Source organism: Artibeus jamaicensis, unplaced genomic scaffold, assembly GCF_021234435.1.
Source record: "Artibeus jamaicensis isolate MK-2021 breed Jamaican fruit bat unplaced genomic scaffold, CSHL_Jam_final contig_391, whole genome shotgun sequence".
NCBI classification, from domain to species: domain Eukaryota; kingdom Metazoa; phylum Chordata; class Mammalia; order Chiroptera; family Phyllostomidae; genus Artibeus; species Artibeus jamaicensis.
In genome coordinates, this window is record NW_026521814.1 from 4,691,678 (window position 1) to 4,708,167 (window position 16,490).

Sequence of the window (16,490 nt, forward strand, 5' to 3'; positions counted from 1 at the left end):
TGTACGCTATTAGATATTCAAGGAAAGTTATCAGAAATTAGTAGGAAATTTTCTAAACATCTAACTTGGAACCTTCTCCATTCCCCATTTTGTTTTATGCCATGGTATCAAATGTTTGAATTTTCCCTAAGAAATATCTTATGGCTCTACAGTTAGTGCTTAGAAATTCGGGATACAAAATGCATGCTTCCCCCACCTATTATCAATGATATATTTTATCCAAAAGAAAAAAAATACTTAAATCCAATGATCACAATTGTAAGGATTTGTTTTATTGTGTTTTCCACATAGAGAGAAATAAAGATTTTTTTTGGTAAAAGTAAAAATCATTACAAAGGCAATCTATTAACTGAACAATAATACATTGAATTAAATCAATAACAAATAAAATTTAGCTTTAAATGAGTCAAGTAGTCTGCATTTAAAATTCAACTTCACAAACATTCAAGGTTAATAAATTTTGGTGAGAAAAAGACTAGCAGAAAGGAAAAACACATCTTTTCAACCGATAGTAAGTTATGACGTATTTTAAATTTCTTTGGGAAAACACAGTACTGTTACTTAAGAAAAGCCTTTTAGGAAAGACTTAAGTGCTTCAAGTCAAGTGGTCTTCAGACTAAAAAATAGTTTAAAATTTGCCAAGAAATTAAAGTGTTAAAAATAGTCTTTTGTTTATTCATTTAAATCCATGTTGACAAATAGGTAAAGAAAAGGCAAAAAAAAAATTACCTGCATTTTCATGTTATAAATTTTAGATCTATAAAAATTTCCTGGTTTGTATACAAAAGCCAATGTTTGACCTTCATTGATCCATTTCTATGAAACTAAAAAAATACAGTATCAAATCTTTCTCCCTTCCCCCCCAAAACTAGAAGTAATATTTTAAGTTGTGAGTGTGTGAATGTACCTATGCACATCCTCAAGTGTACAAAACACATAAACAGCACTTTACTTGGAAAATTATTTTCATCGTACTGTAAACATCTCTTTCTCTACATTTGGACATTTCAAACTAGTCTTTGGTATTATTAATCACTGTGCTTTGAAATGGAGACGAGGGATTTCTGTAGTGTTGCTACAGAGGCATTGTAAGATATAAATAAGAAAAATGCACTTGGAATAAGTTATAATTAGCTGCTTTTGCATAATTTTCAAAACTACAGTGTATGCCTAGTCACAGTTTTATGAGAAAAAAATATCTCCTTTTTCAACTCCTTAATTTTAAGGAACACTTAATCATTTTGGCTAAAAATCCATTTTTGGAGTGGATCTGATGGATTGCATGACACCAAGCTTGGATGCTCTCCACTTGCTGAAAGGCACATTTTTAAGAATGGGTTATATAGAAGTTGATCCTAGAATAAAAGGAAAGACAACAGACATTAAGTTTCAAAACTCATAGTTAACTGATAAATACGAAAACTACTTTATGGTCTCATTGAAGCTAAAGGGAGACCTATACACCAAATACATAGCATCCTTAACAGGTTATCTTCCTAAGATCAACTATGTCTGATAAAATCTTGTATGTTTCTGGTGTAAACAACAGCATTTATTCCACTACATAAGGTGTTATATAAATGAAGAGAGCTGTACAGAGCAAAGTCTCAATCCAATTTTTAAACAATATGCCATTTTTATATACATGTATGTGTGTGTACACACACACACATCCATGCATCCAAAAGTAACAAACTTTTAAAAAGAGTAAGTCATAAAAGTCAGTTTTATTGTCTTCTTACATTGTTCAAAACAATTTTCAAGTAAGAATTACTAGGTTCCAGCTGAGCCTTAAAATGTTTTTACAAAGAGAAAAGAACTTTTATATATTTTCTCAGTTCTAGGTTCACAAAAGCACTAAAACAGGGAGGGAAAAAGTTAAGCACTTCAGGTAAGAAAAAAAAATGATTTTCTTTTCTCTCTGCCAAGAAAAAAAATGTCTACTACAAGAAACATGAAAAATTCAAAAAGAAAAATATGGGCAACAATTATTAATAATTCACAGAAGTGTTGATTGGCATAAACTATGCTTTAACTAAGCAATTTTCCAATTACTTTGTCTCTAACAGGTTTTAGTTCATACATATATGCTCTTTTATCACATGGGTAGACAAACAACGAAGTTAACAAAAGCTGAGAAATTCTGATGAATAACATTAATAAAAAGTGTTTCACAATGAGATACCACTTTATACTGGTCAGGATGGCCATCATAAACAAAGCAACAAACAATAAATGTTGGAGAGGTTGTGGGGAAAAGGGGACCTTAGCTTAGTTCACTGTTGGTGGGATTGCAGACTGGTACAACCATTATGGAAAACAGTATGGAATTTTCTCAGAAAAATAAAAATCGACCTGCCTTTTGACCCAGCAATTCCACTGCTAGGATTATATCCTAAGAATCCTAAAACATCAGTTTCAAAGAACCTATGCACCAAAATGTTCATAGCAGCACAACTTACAATAGCCAAGAGTTGGAAGCAACCTAGGTGCCCCTCAGTAAATGAATGGATCAAAAAATTGTGGTACATACACACAATGGAATTCTATGCAGTAAAGAAAGAAGGAGCTCCTACCCTTTGCAACAACATGGATGGAACTGGAAAGCATTATGCTGAGTGAAATAAGCCAGGGGTTGAAAGACAAATACCATCTGATCTCACCTTTAACAGGAAGCTAAACAACAAAACAGACAAGCAAGCAAAATAAAAACAAAGACACTGAAATAGAGAACAAGGGGACAGCGACCAGAGGGGACAGGGGAGGGAATTTAAGGGGAAAAAAAGGGAGAGATTTAGAGGAACAAGTATAAAGGACACAGGGACAAGAACTAAGGGGGGCGGAAATGGGAGGGAGGTGGGGAGCATGGGGCGGGGGGGGGGGAGCTGGGATGGGAGAAACAGAAAACTGTACTTGAAAAATAACTAAATAAAAAATAAAAAAATTAAAAAAGGAAAACTGTACTTGAAAAATAACTAAAAAAAAAAAAAAAGTGTTTCAGGCCTTTTCCCAGGTAAGCAATTAGAGCTGTTCAAAATAGTAATTACATAAAGGGGTGGATTCATTGCACTGAGGTACCTGTTGGATCTCCCATATCTGCTCTCCAGTGGCAACTGTCTTGTGACCTTTGTAGGTACATGCATTCAGTTGAACAAGACCTTGAGCAGCATGGAGACATAATTCCTTCTGGATGTTATGTCGAATTTCATGTTGAGCAGAATACTCAAAATACTGTGAAAGAAAGAATGCTATTACTGACAAAAGCACCCTACATGTTTAGCTGCAAAATAACAGTCCAATAAAAAAAATTAGCAACTTATTGAATAATGCAGTCATGTCTACATATATAATAATATACAACAAACTAATATAGTAAAATTGGTATCAGAAACATAAGCTGAGTGTTTGATAGAACAATAAACTTTTTCCAGCCTATTACCAAGAGATAGATACTTCATTAAAAAGTTATTCTTCCCAAAGCAGAAGTTACAAGTTAGGTAGGATAGAGGTTGGGACAGATACTCCATAGAAAAGGGCTTGGGAAGCTCTAGCAAGCATAGTAACTGTCTCTTCTTCTCTACAAATGTTCCTTCTCTCCTATTCATCTTAATTCCTGGCATTTTTATTTAAATAGGAACATTTAAAAGGAGTAATCTTGCCCTGGCTGGGTGGTTCAGGTGGTCAGAGTAGCATCCCATAGGTCGTGGGTTCAATTCCTGGTCAGGGAACATACCTAGGTTGCGGGTTCAGTCCCCGGTGGGGTTGCGTATGGGAGGCAACCGATCAATGTTTCTCTCTCTCCCCTCCTCTCTCTCTAAAATCAATAAACATATCCTCAGGTGAGGATTAAAAAAAAGAGGGGGGTAATCTCCATGCCTCAGTTTCCTTGCCTGTAAAGTGGCTAATTTAATAGCTCCTACTCCTTGCAAGGGTGTCCAACCTTTTAGAGTCCCTGGGCCACACCGGAAGAACTGTCTTGGGCCACATATTAAATACAGAAACACTAATGAAAACTGATGAGCAAAAAAAAAAAAAAGAAAAAGAAGGTTTTAAGTAAATTTACGATTTTGTGCAGTCACATTCACAGGCATCCTGAGCTGTACGCATGCCCACCACCCGCAGGTTGGACACCCCTGCCAGGGTTGTAAAGGGAACTGTGTGAATACATGCGAATCACAACAGGAACTGGTTCATGGTAGGCATTCAATATATTTAAGCTGCTACTACAATTACTGATGCTTCTTTCTCCCTGTAGGTTGTTAATTAGTCTCTCGGTCCTCCTGAATTTTCCTCTCAGACGTGACCATCGCACCCATCCTTACTTCCACAACCTCCCTTCTGCTGTTCAGGTACTCTGAGCATCTACTGCAACACCTCCAGTTACCTCCAACTTCCGCTCCTACACTTCAATTCTCTCTGCTGCTTGAGTCTGAGTAAAGGGAAACTCACTCTGCTTCAGTTTGCTGTTCGTCTTTTATGACATTTATTTGTTCCCCGACATCCCCTGATAAAGTGAGTCACTCTGTTACTAAGATTCAGTCCACACTCCTTAATTGGTACGTGAAACTTCCATTTTCAATCTTTTATCAACTAGCGCGCCGATTACATCCTATGCTCCTTTCACACAATTCTATCATGCAGAACATATGTATCTATAACCCTGAGACTTTGCTTTATTGTGTTCCACCTGGAATATCTTTCTGGATCCTTCTGTCTGGCTACATTTTATTCTTCAAATGGGCCAATTCAAATATTACCTTCCTCTTTTAGTTTTCCCTGAATTTGTTCTGCTGCTCAAAATTATACCCTTTCCAGGGCCCCATCAGGGGCAACACTGCACTTCATTGGAATTGTGCATGTAGCTAGCTGGCTTCACCACAGACCAAAGTCAGGTAGTGTAACTAATAATAACACTCATCACAAATCAGAGATTTCATGATGTTGACATATCAAAGTAAATAACTGAATATAATTGATTTTCAGTAATAAAACAATTAGTCTTAGCACTAATATTTATTGAGTCTTTATTATGTTTCAGACAGAGACTGTTCGAAGCTCATTATGTGTATTACAGTAAACGCCCTACAAACACTGGCTGAATTAATCTTGCGTTCCCTTGGTCTTAGTCTCATGCTTAATTTACCGGCTTCCACAAATACATGTCAGCCATTTCTATAACTGATAGCTCTTCAGATGAAAATATTGAAAGAAAACAGGTTTAGGTCATGAAAACAGCACCCTGGCTACACATTTTTAAGAAAAATAATTTTTTTATGATTTCAGAGATAATAAGAAAGCTTGTCTTGTATTTTATTTTATTCATATTATTTTTTAAAATATCATTAAAAATGATGTTATAAGGAATATGAAATTGTTGAAGATATTTAGGTAAAACAAAAAGATACATTATTTAGCTAGCTGAGAACACTGACTAACCTTATAGCTTAGAAGTGAAAAAAGCAATATGACAATGTTTTCATTGTGTTAAAAAGCCATAATGACTTAGACTGCAGTGCACAGTTTCTTTGTCAATTTAGTCACATTATCAAACTATTTTTATTTCGCATATACAAATACAGTTACAATGAAGATTTGCGTTACAAAAAAATATCATTATCTGGTCAAAGCAGTAGAAAAGAGTATGAGGAAGAAGTTAAGTTAAATAATATCTCAAAAACATTTATGTCTACAAAATTCACAAAGTAGTCTAAATGTAAGTCTTGATTGAAAATAAGTTTAAAGGAAATAAACCAAAATAAAATCTATGGCTGTGTTAAGGTGACAGAAGCCAGCTATCTTTTTAAATATAAACCAGAAATTATTATTCTCTTGCTCAAAACCCTCAGAGGGCTTCTGTCAGGTTCTTTAACGAAGCCTACAGGGCCAGGACCTCACTGGTGTTGCTGACCTCATTTCCCACTCTTCTCTTCCTGGACCACTCTGCTCCAGTCACAACGGCTTTTGCACGTTCTGTGTCCCTGCCCCTGGGCCTCTGGCCTTGCATTCCCTTTGCCAGGACCCTCTCCTGGATTCCTCTCCCAACCTCTTCAGGCCTCTACCCTCAGGGTTACCTTCTCAAACAGGTCTTCCTGAACCTTGAAAATTACCCCCCGACACACAGACACATTTTCTCCCTAACCTGCTTTATTTTTCTTCATACCCAAACTTACATAGTTACTCTTTTCCTTTCCTTTTAGATCTACCAGATCAGGAACTTTGTCTTTTTCACTACTATAACAGTGCAAGTTACATTATACTCTATACAAATATTCGTTGGGAGAATAGGCAAATTGTTTCTCCAGAGACAAAACTGTAAAAACATCTTTATGGCAATGATAAGAACAATGTATAAAGATAAAGCAATGTGTACATGCATTTTCGACTTTTATGATAAAAATAAATGTAATGCTAGAGAAAGCCTGAGAGAAATGTATAAGTCTTTACATTTAGTGGTAAGATTTTTACTACCGAGAAAATATTTCTCAGTGCTCAAAACCCAACTTTTCTAGTATAGTCCAGTGTTACTTCCAAAAGATTACAATTATTTATAAATTATTTTTCCTTCTAATATACAGACAGAAAGGAAATTTTTTAAGTATGCATACATGTGCATACACACACATACACACCCGTGTATGTATCTCCATCTCACTTCAGAATCACACATTAACCGTTCAGCAATACATTTTGTTCACTAGCTCTGGCTGAATCATCTGTCCTTAGTGGATTGATTGGTTTGGATGAGTATGGGTTGGGAATGATTATGATGAGGCTGACAGATAGGAAAAAGCATGGAAGAACATGGACCAGGATAAAAACTGACCCTTTCTTCTTAAAACTGACATCATCAAAGCCCCATCCTGTTAGAATACGACATGGCATTTAATACTGTGAAAATCCTCCACATACATCTTGGACTCTACATCAAAATACCTACAATTCCCAGGGGTGGGGGATATACCAGCTCCTCTCCTTCGTACACGTTTCTTCACAGTCTTCTTGTTCCGTTCTCATGCCCACTAGCCACCTACCACACTAACTCCTGTGTACCTTTCCGAACATGTTTTCTAATGTCATCTTTCCCCCTAGAAATGCATGGGCACCTAGTCTAATCCAGATGCCCTTCTCCACACCCCCAGAACACTCTGAACACTTTATCCCAGACCTTATCACCCTGACTGGAACCACCGGTTTTGAAATATAGATTTCCTGAAGGAATCAGAATTGAAATTTCTTAAACTCGGCAGAGTATCTGACATGCAGGGCTCACTCCATGAATTTTCTGAATTAATAAATTGAAAGAAAGAGTCTAATCATTCCAGAAATTCACTTGTAAAAGACAAGGAAAAAAACCCTAAAAACGCAAAATAATAATTTAATGTGCTCTCTACCCATAGTAAGCCAAATAGTGACATTTGCATCTAAATCAGTAAAAACAGTCAAAAAGTGGCAACAGGTAGAGATGTCATAAGTCAAAGAAAATCATGAACATACCTGTTTTTTTGGAACATTTACTATGGACCACCAAAATAACTTATAATGCTATTTTTTTGTGTGTTAACATGATGTAATTTACCATTGAATCCAGTTAAATGTAGCCTTTTATGTAATATAATTTTGCAAAATTGACATGCCAATAGTCACACATCAAAATTCCACATAAAACATCTCATTTTCTTATTTCAAAAGACATTGTTCTATTATTTTTCTCATTTGCCTTTCTACTGAATGGGTAAGCAACTTCAAATTGTTTTTCCAGCCAGAGTGAAAACAAAATAAAGCACCCTGTAACTTTGATATAAGTTGCCAAACTTAATCTAAAAACACTTCACACACCCATTTACTTGAATGTAAAACTCATTTAGGACTTTTGGAAAATCTGTGACAACTCACTTGTGTTGGAAGTACCAATGAGAAGGCAGGATTTTTAACGCAGTACTCACCTGGTTCCCCCCAAGTCCATGACACGTGTACAGAATCAATGGCTTGCCTCCTTGATTATTTTCTCCAACGTCCAGACATAAAGGCTGACCAGAGCTTTTAATCTAAAGAAAAATTTTCAAGTTATAATTTTTTAAGTCTTTGTGGCTTATATATTTTTCCATTGATTTCAAGAAGTACTATAAATAATAACATTGTAAAATCTCAAAAGAAAACAACCAGAAAGTATCTCAGCAATTTTCTCTGAACCACATAAATGTTGGTGGCAAGGAGTATACCAAATAAAGAAGAACAGAAAAATACTCACATATCCAGAGATAACAGGATTAAGGTCTGGCACATATGCTTCTGGGTAAATATTGTTCAGATACCATGTAAAATTTTTACATTGAAGGCGGTGCTTTATTTCAAATCTTTTTGAGAGATCACCAAATGATTTCTGGAGAAAGATGACAAGTGAAGAGAAGGCTTAATCAAAACAGCATTGGTAAAACACTCCAAATGCTACTATTTGTATTTATCTTTAGGTCTTAAAAATATTTCTGGTGTAAATGCAAGACAAAATTTAACAGCGCTCACTGTTCATTCAGGCAACAATTACACCTGCCTGCTCCTTTCTGGTTTCACAGAGAATCAGGTAGCACCGCGGTGCCGACAAAGCGTCGCTTTATTCCTCCTGTGCACCACAAACCTACCCCATGGGACGAGGATCAGTGGCAAAATGCTATGAGCAAAGAAATGGTAGTGGGTGCATTTAAATTGATCCTAAAAATGATCTGTAAAGTAAGGTGTGAGGAAGCAGGGGTAGAGAAAGGTCAACGCATAATGTAATACCTTTTTTTCTAGTCAAGACCACACACACACACACACAAAGTTGAGAATAATTTTTTTCTAGTTTTATGTGTGTAGCTTACTTCTAACTTCTTACTTCTATTACTTTTCTAATAATATCCTACCAGTAACAACATATTGGTAGAAAAAGGCAAGTTTTTAATTAATTGCATTTTATTTCCTTTATTTTAAAGGACTAAGCAAACAACTTTAAAAAAGCACTATTAAGCTAAAAAGGGATTTAGTCTGAAAAAAATTAAAGAAAATTATATTACTATATGTAATGGAATACTACTTAACCATAAAAATTATGAAATATTGTCATTTGTGACAATATGGATGGATCTTGAGAGTATCGCACTAAGTGAAATAAATCAGACAGAAAAGAACAAAAACCACATGATTTCACTCACATGCGGGATATAAAACAGAAAGCAACAAATGAAACAAACTCGCAGGCACAGAAGATAGTATGGTGGATACCAAAAGGAACGGGCTGGGGGAGGATGAAGAGGGTAGAGGGGGTCATACACATGGTGATGGAAGGAGACTAGAACTTGGGTGGTAGGTACACGATGCACTGGACAAATGATGTATTATAGAATTTTACACCTGAAAGCTATACAATGTTATCAATCAATGTTACTCAAGTAAATTCCATTTTAAAATAACACTGCAATGAACATCCCATTTTCATTTACTTTTGCTATATACCCAGAGTGGTACTGCTGTATCATATGATATCTATATTTTTAATTTTTTGAGAAGCCTTCATACTGTTTCATAGAGGCTGTATCAATTTACATCCCCACCAATGCACAAGGGTTCCCTTTTCTCTACACCTTTGCCAAACTCGGTATCTCGTCTTTTTGGTGATGCCATTGTGACAGATGTGAACTGACAGCTCATTATAGTCTGATTTGCATTTTCCTGATAATTAGTGATTTTGAACACTTGTTCATGTACCTGTTGGCTATTTGCTTGTCTTTTTGGAAAACTGTTTATTCAGTTTCCCTGAGTGTTATAGAGGGACTATTCATTTTTTAATTGGGCTGTCTGGGTGTTCTTGCTGTTGATTTCTATGAGTTCTGTATATGTATTTTTGGTATTAACCCCCTATCAAATATATGGTTTGTAAATATTCCTCCCATTCATTCTGCTGAGTGTTTCTTTGCTGTGCAGAAGGCTTTTAGTTTGATGCAGCCCCACTTCTTTGTGTCTGCTCATGTTGCTTGTGTTTTTGGTGTCATATCCAGAAATTGCTGCTGAGACTGTGTCAAAAAGTTTTTTCTCTATGGTTTCTTCTAGAAGTTTTACAGTTGGGGGTATTATGTGTAAGGCTTTTATCCGTTTTGAGTTCATTGTTATGAGTGGTATCGGACAAGGTTCCAAGTTCATTCTTCAGCATGTGGTTACCCAAAGTATCCTCTCCCCACACAGTGCTCCAGGCTCCCTTATCACACATCAGTTGACCATACAGGGTGAGGCAAAAGTAGATTTACAGTTACTCATATGGAAAAATAATGCAATAATTAATGAATAATAGTACAAGAACAAACTCTTGCATACTCACAAATACCCAAAAGTACTCACTCACTTTTTGCCCAACCCCATGTATCTGCTATATGGATCTATGAAAAGATAAATCCTCAAGCCTTTCAGCTCAACTACAGAAAATATTTTCCCTGCCCACTTCACAGTCTTAACCCCAGGTGCTTCAGCAAAAAGTATAAAACTCTGTAAAAAACTTTTGCCTAGGTTATGCATTTTACAGCATATATCTATTACAACTCTTTTCTTTGTGGATAACAAGACAACATCAACTGTATTTATTACTCACTTGCCTGCTTAGCCAAGTACCCTTGAGCAGTGCACAACCTGCCCAATTTGTCTTGGTGGCCTTTGGAAAAAGATAGCAACCTAACCCAGCAGTGCTCTCTGACTTTGCATCGTCCTGAATGTTACTTGGAGACACTGGAGGCCAAAGAAAAGGTGAAGAACTTATATTCATACCCGATGGACATGAACTAAGGGAGGGATTGCTGGGGGGAAGAGGGGTACTATGTGGAGGGAGACAATGGGGGGAAAATTGGGACAACTGTAGCATATCAATAAAATATATATTTTTAAAAAAGAGATAACCATATCTTTGTAACAGTCTATATCTTGATGCCCTTAAAACCCAATATACAACCCCTTTCCCACAAATCAGCACTGCTTTTTATAAAGAGAGTTGGGTACCATTCGCTGAGGCATATTCTTAAATTATCTACTTAATTTACCACATCTAATATTAAAACTCATTTCTCATATATGAGGCACCATGTTTTTGCAGAGCTTTAATCTAAAACAGGACAATAAAAATAACAGTACCATATTTGTAGGCACTTATTTCCTAACTTTGCAGCTACACTAGGAGACAGGCAAGTATTTCCTCTCAAGACAGGGAAGGACAGGGAAGAGAATTGGTTGAACCAAGGCAGTTACAAAACTAAATGGCTTCCAACAGTAAAAAGGATACCAACAAGTAGAAGGCCTGATTTTTTTTTAAAGTTTACTCAATTTTCCTTAAAAAATATTGAACTGGCATTATATATTTTGAGTTAAAAAATCCAGCTTCAAAAAAAAGCTTTTTTAAATATTTTGTACAGGATCCAAGATGACAGAGGAGTAAGTGGAAACTATACTAGCCTTTTCCTAGGACTAATCTGGAATCACAACTAAATTGTGGACAAATAATCCTTAATAACCAGCTGAACACTAGCTGAAAAGAAGCCTTATAACCAAGGACAGGCAGAAGAAACCACTTCACCATACGAGACTGCTAGGGAGTATGGAGGAAGTGCAAGAGTGGGGGATGACCCCCCCACATGCAACAGCTGAACTTCTGGAGGGATACTTCAATGGCAGAGGGGGTGGTTCCCTATGAGAAATGCAGAGTCTAAATCCCAAGCTGGCTTCCCCAGTTTACAGCACCAGAGCTGGGATGGAACACAGATAACATTCAGCTGTGAAAAGCAACAGGGTTTCTGTCTGCCAGGGAGAGATGACTGGAGACACAGAGAGCCTCTTAACGGGCCAACACACAAAATTTTGTTTGCAGCCACTTACCCTGGGCTCTGGCTGAAGGAAGGCAGAGTGGACTAGAGATGCTTGAGGAGAGTCTGGGATTGGTGGCTCTGGGGAGAGAACTGAAGGGACAGACACCAGGATCCCTGTGCTCAGTCATTGCCCATACTGCAGAAGCCATGTTTGTCAGGCAGAGCACTCATCTCCAAGTGGCATCAGCCTGAGGGAAAGCAATAGCCTCACTGGCAAGAATTACTCTGCCCCACCCTGTGGTGCTTAAGTGGGCTGCTGATTACAGCTTGAGGCTATATCACTGACCAGTTTAACAACTAAGCAAAAAGTACAAAGAAGCAGCCAAAATGGGAAGACAAAGAGACCCCAAATGTAAGAACAATAGAATCCTCCAGAAGAAATAAATGAAGTGGAGGCAAGCAATTCACCTGATAGAGTTTAAAATAATGATTATAAGGATACTCAACAGCATGAAAAAAGACAGAGAAACCATAAAAAAGGACCGGTCAAAATAAAGAATACAATTTCTAAAATAAATAATATGCTGGAAGGAATAAATGGTAGGTCTGATGAAGTAGAGGATCAAATCAGTGATTTGGAAGACAAGATAGAAAAATATACCCAGGCAGAGCAACAAAAGGAAAAAAAGAACTTAAAAAAGTGAAGAGAACTTAAATGTTTTGCAAAACATGAAGCTTAATAACATCTGCATCATGGGAATAGTTGGAGAGGAGAGTGAGCAAGGGATTAAGGACCTATTTGAAAATATAATGACCAAAAACTTTCCTAATCTGGTGAAGGAAAAAGACACACAGTCCAGAAAGCTCAAAGAGTCCCAAACAAGTTGGACCCAAAGAGGCCTACACCAAGACACATCATAATAAAAACAACAAGGCTTAAAGACAATGAGAGGATCCTAAAAGCTGCAAAAGAAAAGCAGGTAGTTACATACAAGGGAGCGCCTATTAGACTGGCGTCTGAACTTCTCAATGGAAACATTTCAGGCCAGAAGGGTGTGGTATGAAATATTCAAGGTGATGAAAAGCAAGGACCTACAATCAAACTATTTTACCCAACAAGGCTATCATTTCAAATCGAAGGAGAAAGAAGGAGCTTCCCAGACAAGAAAAAGCTAAAGGACTTTGTTAACACTAAACCAGTACTGTGACAAATATTAAAGAGCTAGCTTTAAGAAGAAAGAAAAAAAGAAATAAACAGAGGAAAATAGTCTAAAAATAAAATGGCACTAAGTACATTATCTAGCAATAATCACCTTAAATATAAATGACTTAAATGCTCCAATCAAAACACATAGCTGAATGGATGAGAACACAAGACCTATATGTATGCTGTTTCCGAGAGACCCATCTCAGACTGAAAGGCACACACAGAGGCTTCTGGTCAACATGGTGATGTAGGCAGACATGGCCCCCCTCTTTGCACAGTGATATCAAAATTACAAATAAAATATAGAATAACCATCACTCAGGAACATCAAAACTTGAGTTGAAGGGAAATCTAATAACTATGAAATCGAGAGGAATGGAAGTCTGACTATCACGGAATGTAAGAAACCACATCCGTCCAAACTAGTAGGATGGGCATGGACGTGGAATGGGCTGGCCCCACACCACATAGATAAAAATTCAGGAGGGCTATCTTGGGAGGGAAGAGTCCCAGACCCACACCAAGCCCGTCAGGCCAGGATTCCAGTGCCAGGATGGTAAGTCCCCACAACTACTGGCTATGAAAACCAGAGGGGATTGAGTTGGTGGAGGAGGCTGCTTGAGCCCTAAGAAGTTCCTCTTGGGGAACCCACACACAGTCTCACCTACTCAAACTTGCTCCCTCTGAGCTCCAGCACCAGGGTGGCAGCTTGAAAAGCACAAGTGGCCAGTGGTATACAGGGAGAGGCTGAAGTGGCTGGCATCAGGGTGAGCAGAGGCCATTGCCCCTTTGCTGAGCCCTCCCCCCTAGAAATCGTAAGCTTGTGCCATATCTGAGACTCCATCAATCTGGCTAACACTGTGTGAGCCACACTGGAGATCCACCGAGGCTTTACCCCACCTAATTTACTGGCCCACCCAACCTGCTTTTCCATAAGAATGGCCAGTCTGGACTCCTAAATCCTATCAAACAAGCAACAGCTGATTTCATTGAGCCCAGGGGCAGTCAGATTAGAGTCACAACTGGCTTCACCAGGGAATCTCCAAGCCCAGCACAAATAGCAGCCAACTCAGATTACTTTACAGCTCAGGCAGGGTGCCCTTGGCAAAACTCAGATGGGGGCTGACCTTGGCCTGCACCACCCAGGAAGCTGCAGGGGCAACACACCCAGTGGAAGGCTACAGACCATGCAGGAACACCACCACCCTGCCCCTGCAAAGCTAATACTCCATGGAGGGTGGAGGTTGGTGGTCAGTGGCCACAGCCAGTCCTTGCAGCTGACTGGCCTAAGTAAATCCCTCCCATTGATCTGCCAACAGCAACCAAGACTCAGCTACAGGAGGAGGGTGTACTCAGCCCACACAAAGGGTGTACCTTGTGTACCCAGCTTGGGTAATAGGGGAGGCTGTGCCACTGGACCCTACAGGACACCTACTACATTAGGTCACACTACCAAGACATGGAGTCAAAGCAGCTTTACCCAACACATAGAAACAAACACAGGGAGGCTTCCAAAAAGAGGAGACAAAGAAACATGGCCCAAATGAAAAAAGAACAGATCAAAACTCCAGAAAAAAAAACTAAAGGAAATGGAGATAAGCAATCTACTGATGCAGAGTTCAAAACACTCTTTATAAGGATGCTCAAGGAACTTAGTGAGGACCTCAACAGTATAAAAAAGACCCAGGCAGAAATGAAGTATACATTAATTAAAATAAAGAACAATTTACAAGAAAACAACAGTGGAATAGGTGAGGCCAAGTATCAAATCAATGATTTGGAACATAAGGAAGAAAAAAAACTACACAGAATGATAAGAGTAGAGAGAATTAAAAAAAATGATGATAGTATAAGCAGCCTCTGGGACAACTTTAAAAAAACCTTCACCTCAGAGGGGTGCCAGGAGAAAAGAAAGAGCAAAATATTGGAAATCTATTTGAAAAAACAGTGAAAGAAAACTTCCTTAATTTCACAAAGGAAGTAGACATGCAGGTCTAGGAAGCACAGCGTCCCAATTATGATGGATGCAAAGAGGCCCAATCCAAGACACATCATTATTAAAAGGCTAAAGATTAAAGATAAAGAGAATCTTAAAAGCAAGAGAAAAGTAGTTAGTTACCAGAAAGTTGCCAGATGGGAGGGAGGAGGGGGAGAAGGGGTGAAGAGATGAGGAGATTAAGAGGTCAAATAGGTAGTTACAAAATAGCCATGGGGAGGTAAAGTACAGTATAGGAAATGGAGCAACCAAAGAACTTACATTCATGACCCAGGGACTCGAACAATAGTGGGGGGATTGCCTAAGGGAGTAGGAGGCACTGGGTGGAGGGAGGCAAAGGGGGGAAAATCAGGGTAAATGTAATAGCATAATCAATACGATATAATTTTAAAAAGAAAAAACACACAAACCAAAATAAAAGATGGAAGAAAGATACTTCATACGAATTGGAAAAAAAAAGCTGGGGTAACAGTACTTATATGTGATAAAATTACTTTAAAATCAAGGCATTTGTAAGATACAGAGAACACTACATAATGAGAAAAGGAACAATCCAGCAAGAGGATATAACCCTAGTAAACATTTACATACCAACATAGGAGCACCTGAATATGTGAAGCAAACAGTGATGGACATAAAGAGAGAGACTGACAGAAATACAGTCGCAGCTGGGGATTTTAACACCCCACTGACTTCAGTAGAAATATCTTCCAGAAAGAAAATCAACAAGGAGACAGAGGCCCTAAATGACACACTAGATCAAAAGGATTTAACTGGTATCTTCAGAACATTTCATTCCAACACGGCAGGATACCTATACTTTCCGAGTGCACATGGAACATTTTCTAGGATAGGGAACATATTAGGACACAAAACAAGTCTCAGTAAATTTAACAGGGTTGAAATCATATCAAGCATGTTCTCTGACCACAGTGCTATGAAACTAGATATCAATCAAAAGAAAACATTGAAAAACATGCAAAGACATAGAAACCAAATAACATGTTATTAAACAATGTACGGCTCAACAACAAGATAACGGAAGAAATCAAAAGATACATTGAAACAAATGAAAACAAGGACACAACAATCTAAAAATCTGTGGGACAATGGGAAAGCAATCCTAAGAGGGAAATTCATAGCATTACAGGCCTATCTAAAAAAATAAGAAAAAACTCAAATAAACAATCTCTCTTTACACTTAAAGGCACTTGTAAAAGAACAATAAAGCCCAAACTGAGTGCAAGGAAGGAAATGACGAAGAACACAGTAGGAATAAATGAAATAGTCTTAAAAAAGGATACAAAGGGGAAGGATTTACAGGAACTAGTATAAAGGACACATGGACAACAACTAAGGGGGGTGGAAATGGGAGGGAGGTGGGGAGCACTGGGGGGCTGTGGCCTGGATGGGAGTATAAGACAGAAAACTGTACTTGAAAAATAATTTTTAAAAAAACCATGCAGATTACCAA

At 37.8% G+C, this 16,490-nt stretch overlaps 1 protein-coding gene across 3 annotated transcripts in view; it reads right to left on the reverse strand.

Annotated features, from left to right (window-relative positions):
- Nucleotides 1-371: 371 nt before the first annotated feature.
- Nucleotides 372-16,490, reverse strand: part of GALNT3 (polypeptide N-acetylgalactosaminyltransferase 3) — a 65,282-nt gene continuing 49,163 nt past the window's right edge. For all 3 annotated transcript variants that reach the window (XM_053665229.1, XM_053665228.1, XM_053665230.1), the window contains 4 exons: nt 8,249-8,380; nt 7,944-8,045; nt 3,079-3,231; nt 372-1,355 (listed from right to left, as the gene is read on the reverse strand). In XM_053665229.1, the coding sequence (XP_053521204.1) occupies nt 1,233-1,355; nt 3,079-3,231; nt 7,944-8,045; nt 8,249-8,380 (510 nt within the window). In that variant the 3' untranslated portion in view covers nt 372-1,232. The remainder of the gene's footprint in view (nt 1,356-3,078; nt 3,232-7,943; nt 8,046-8,248; nt 8,381-16,490) is intronic.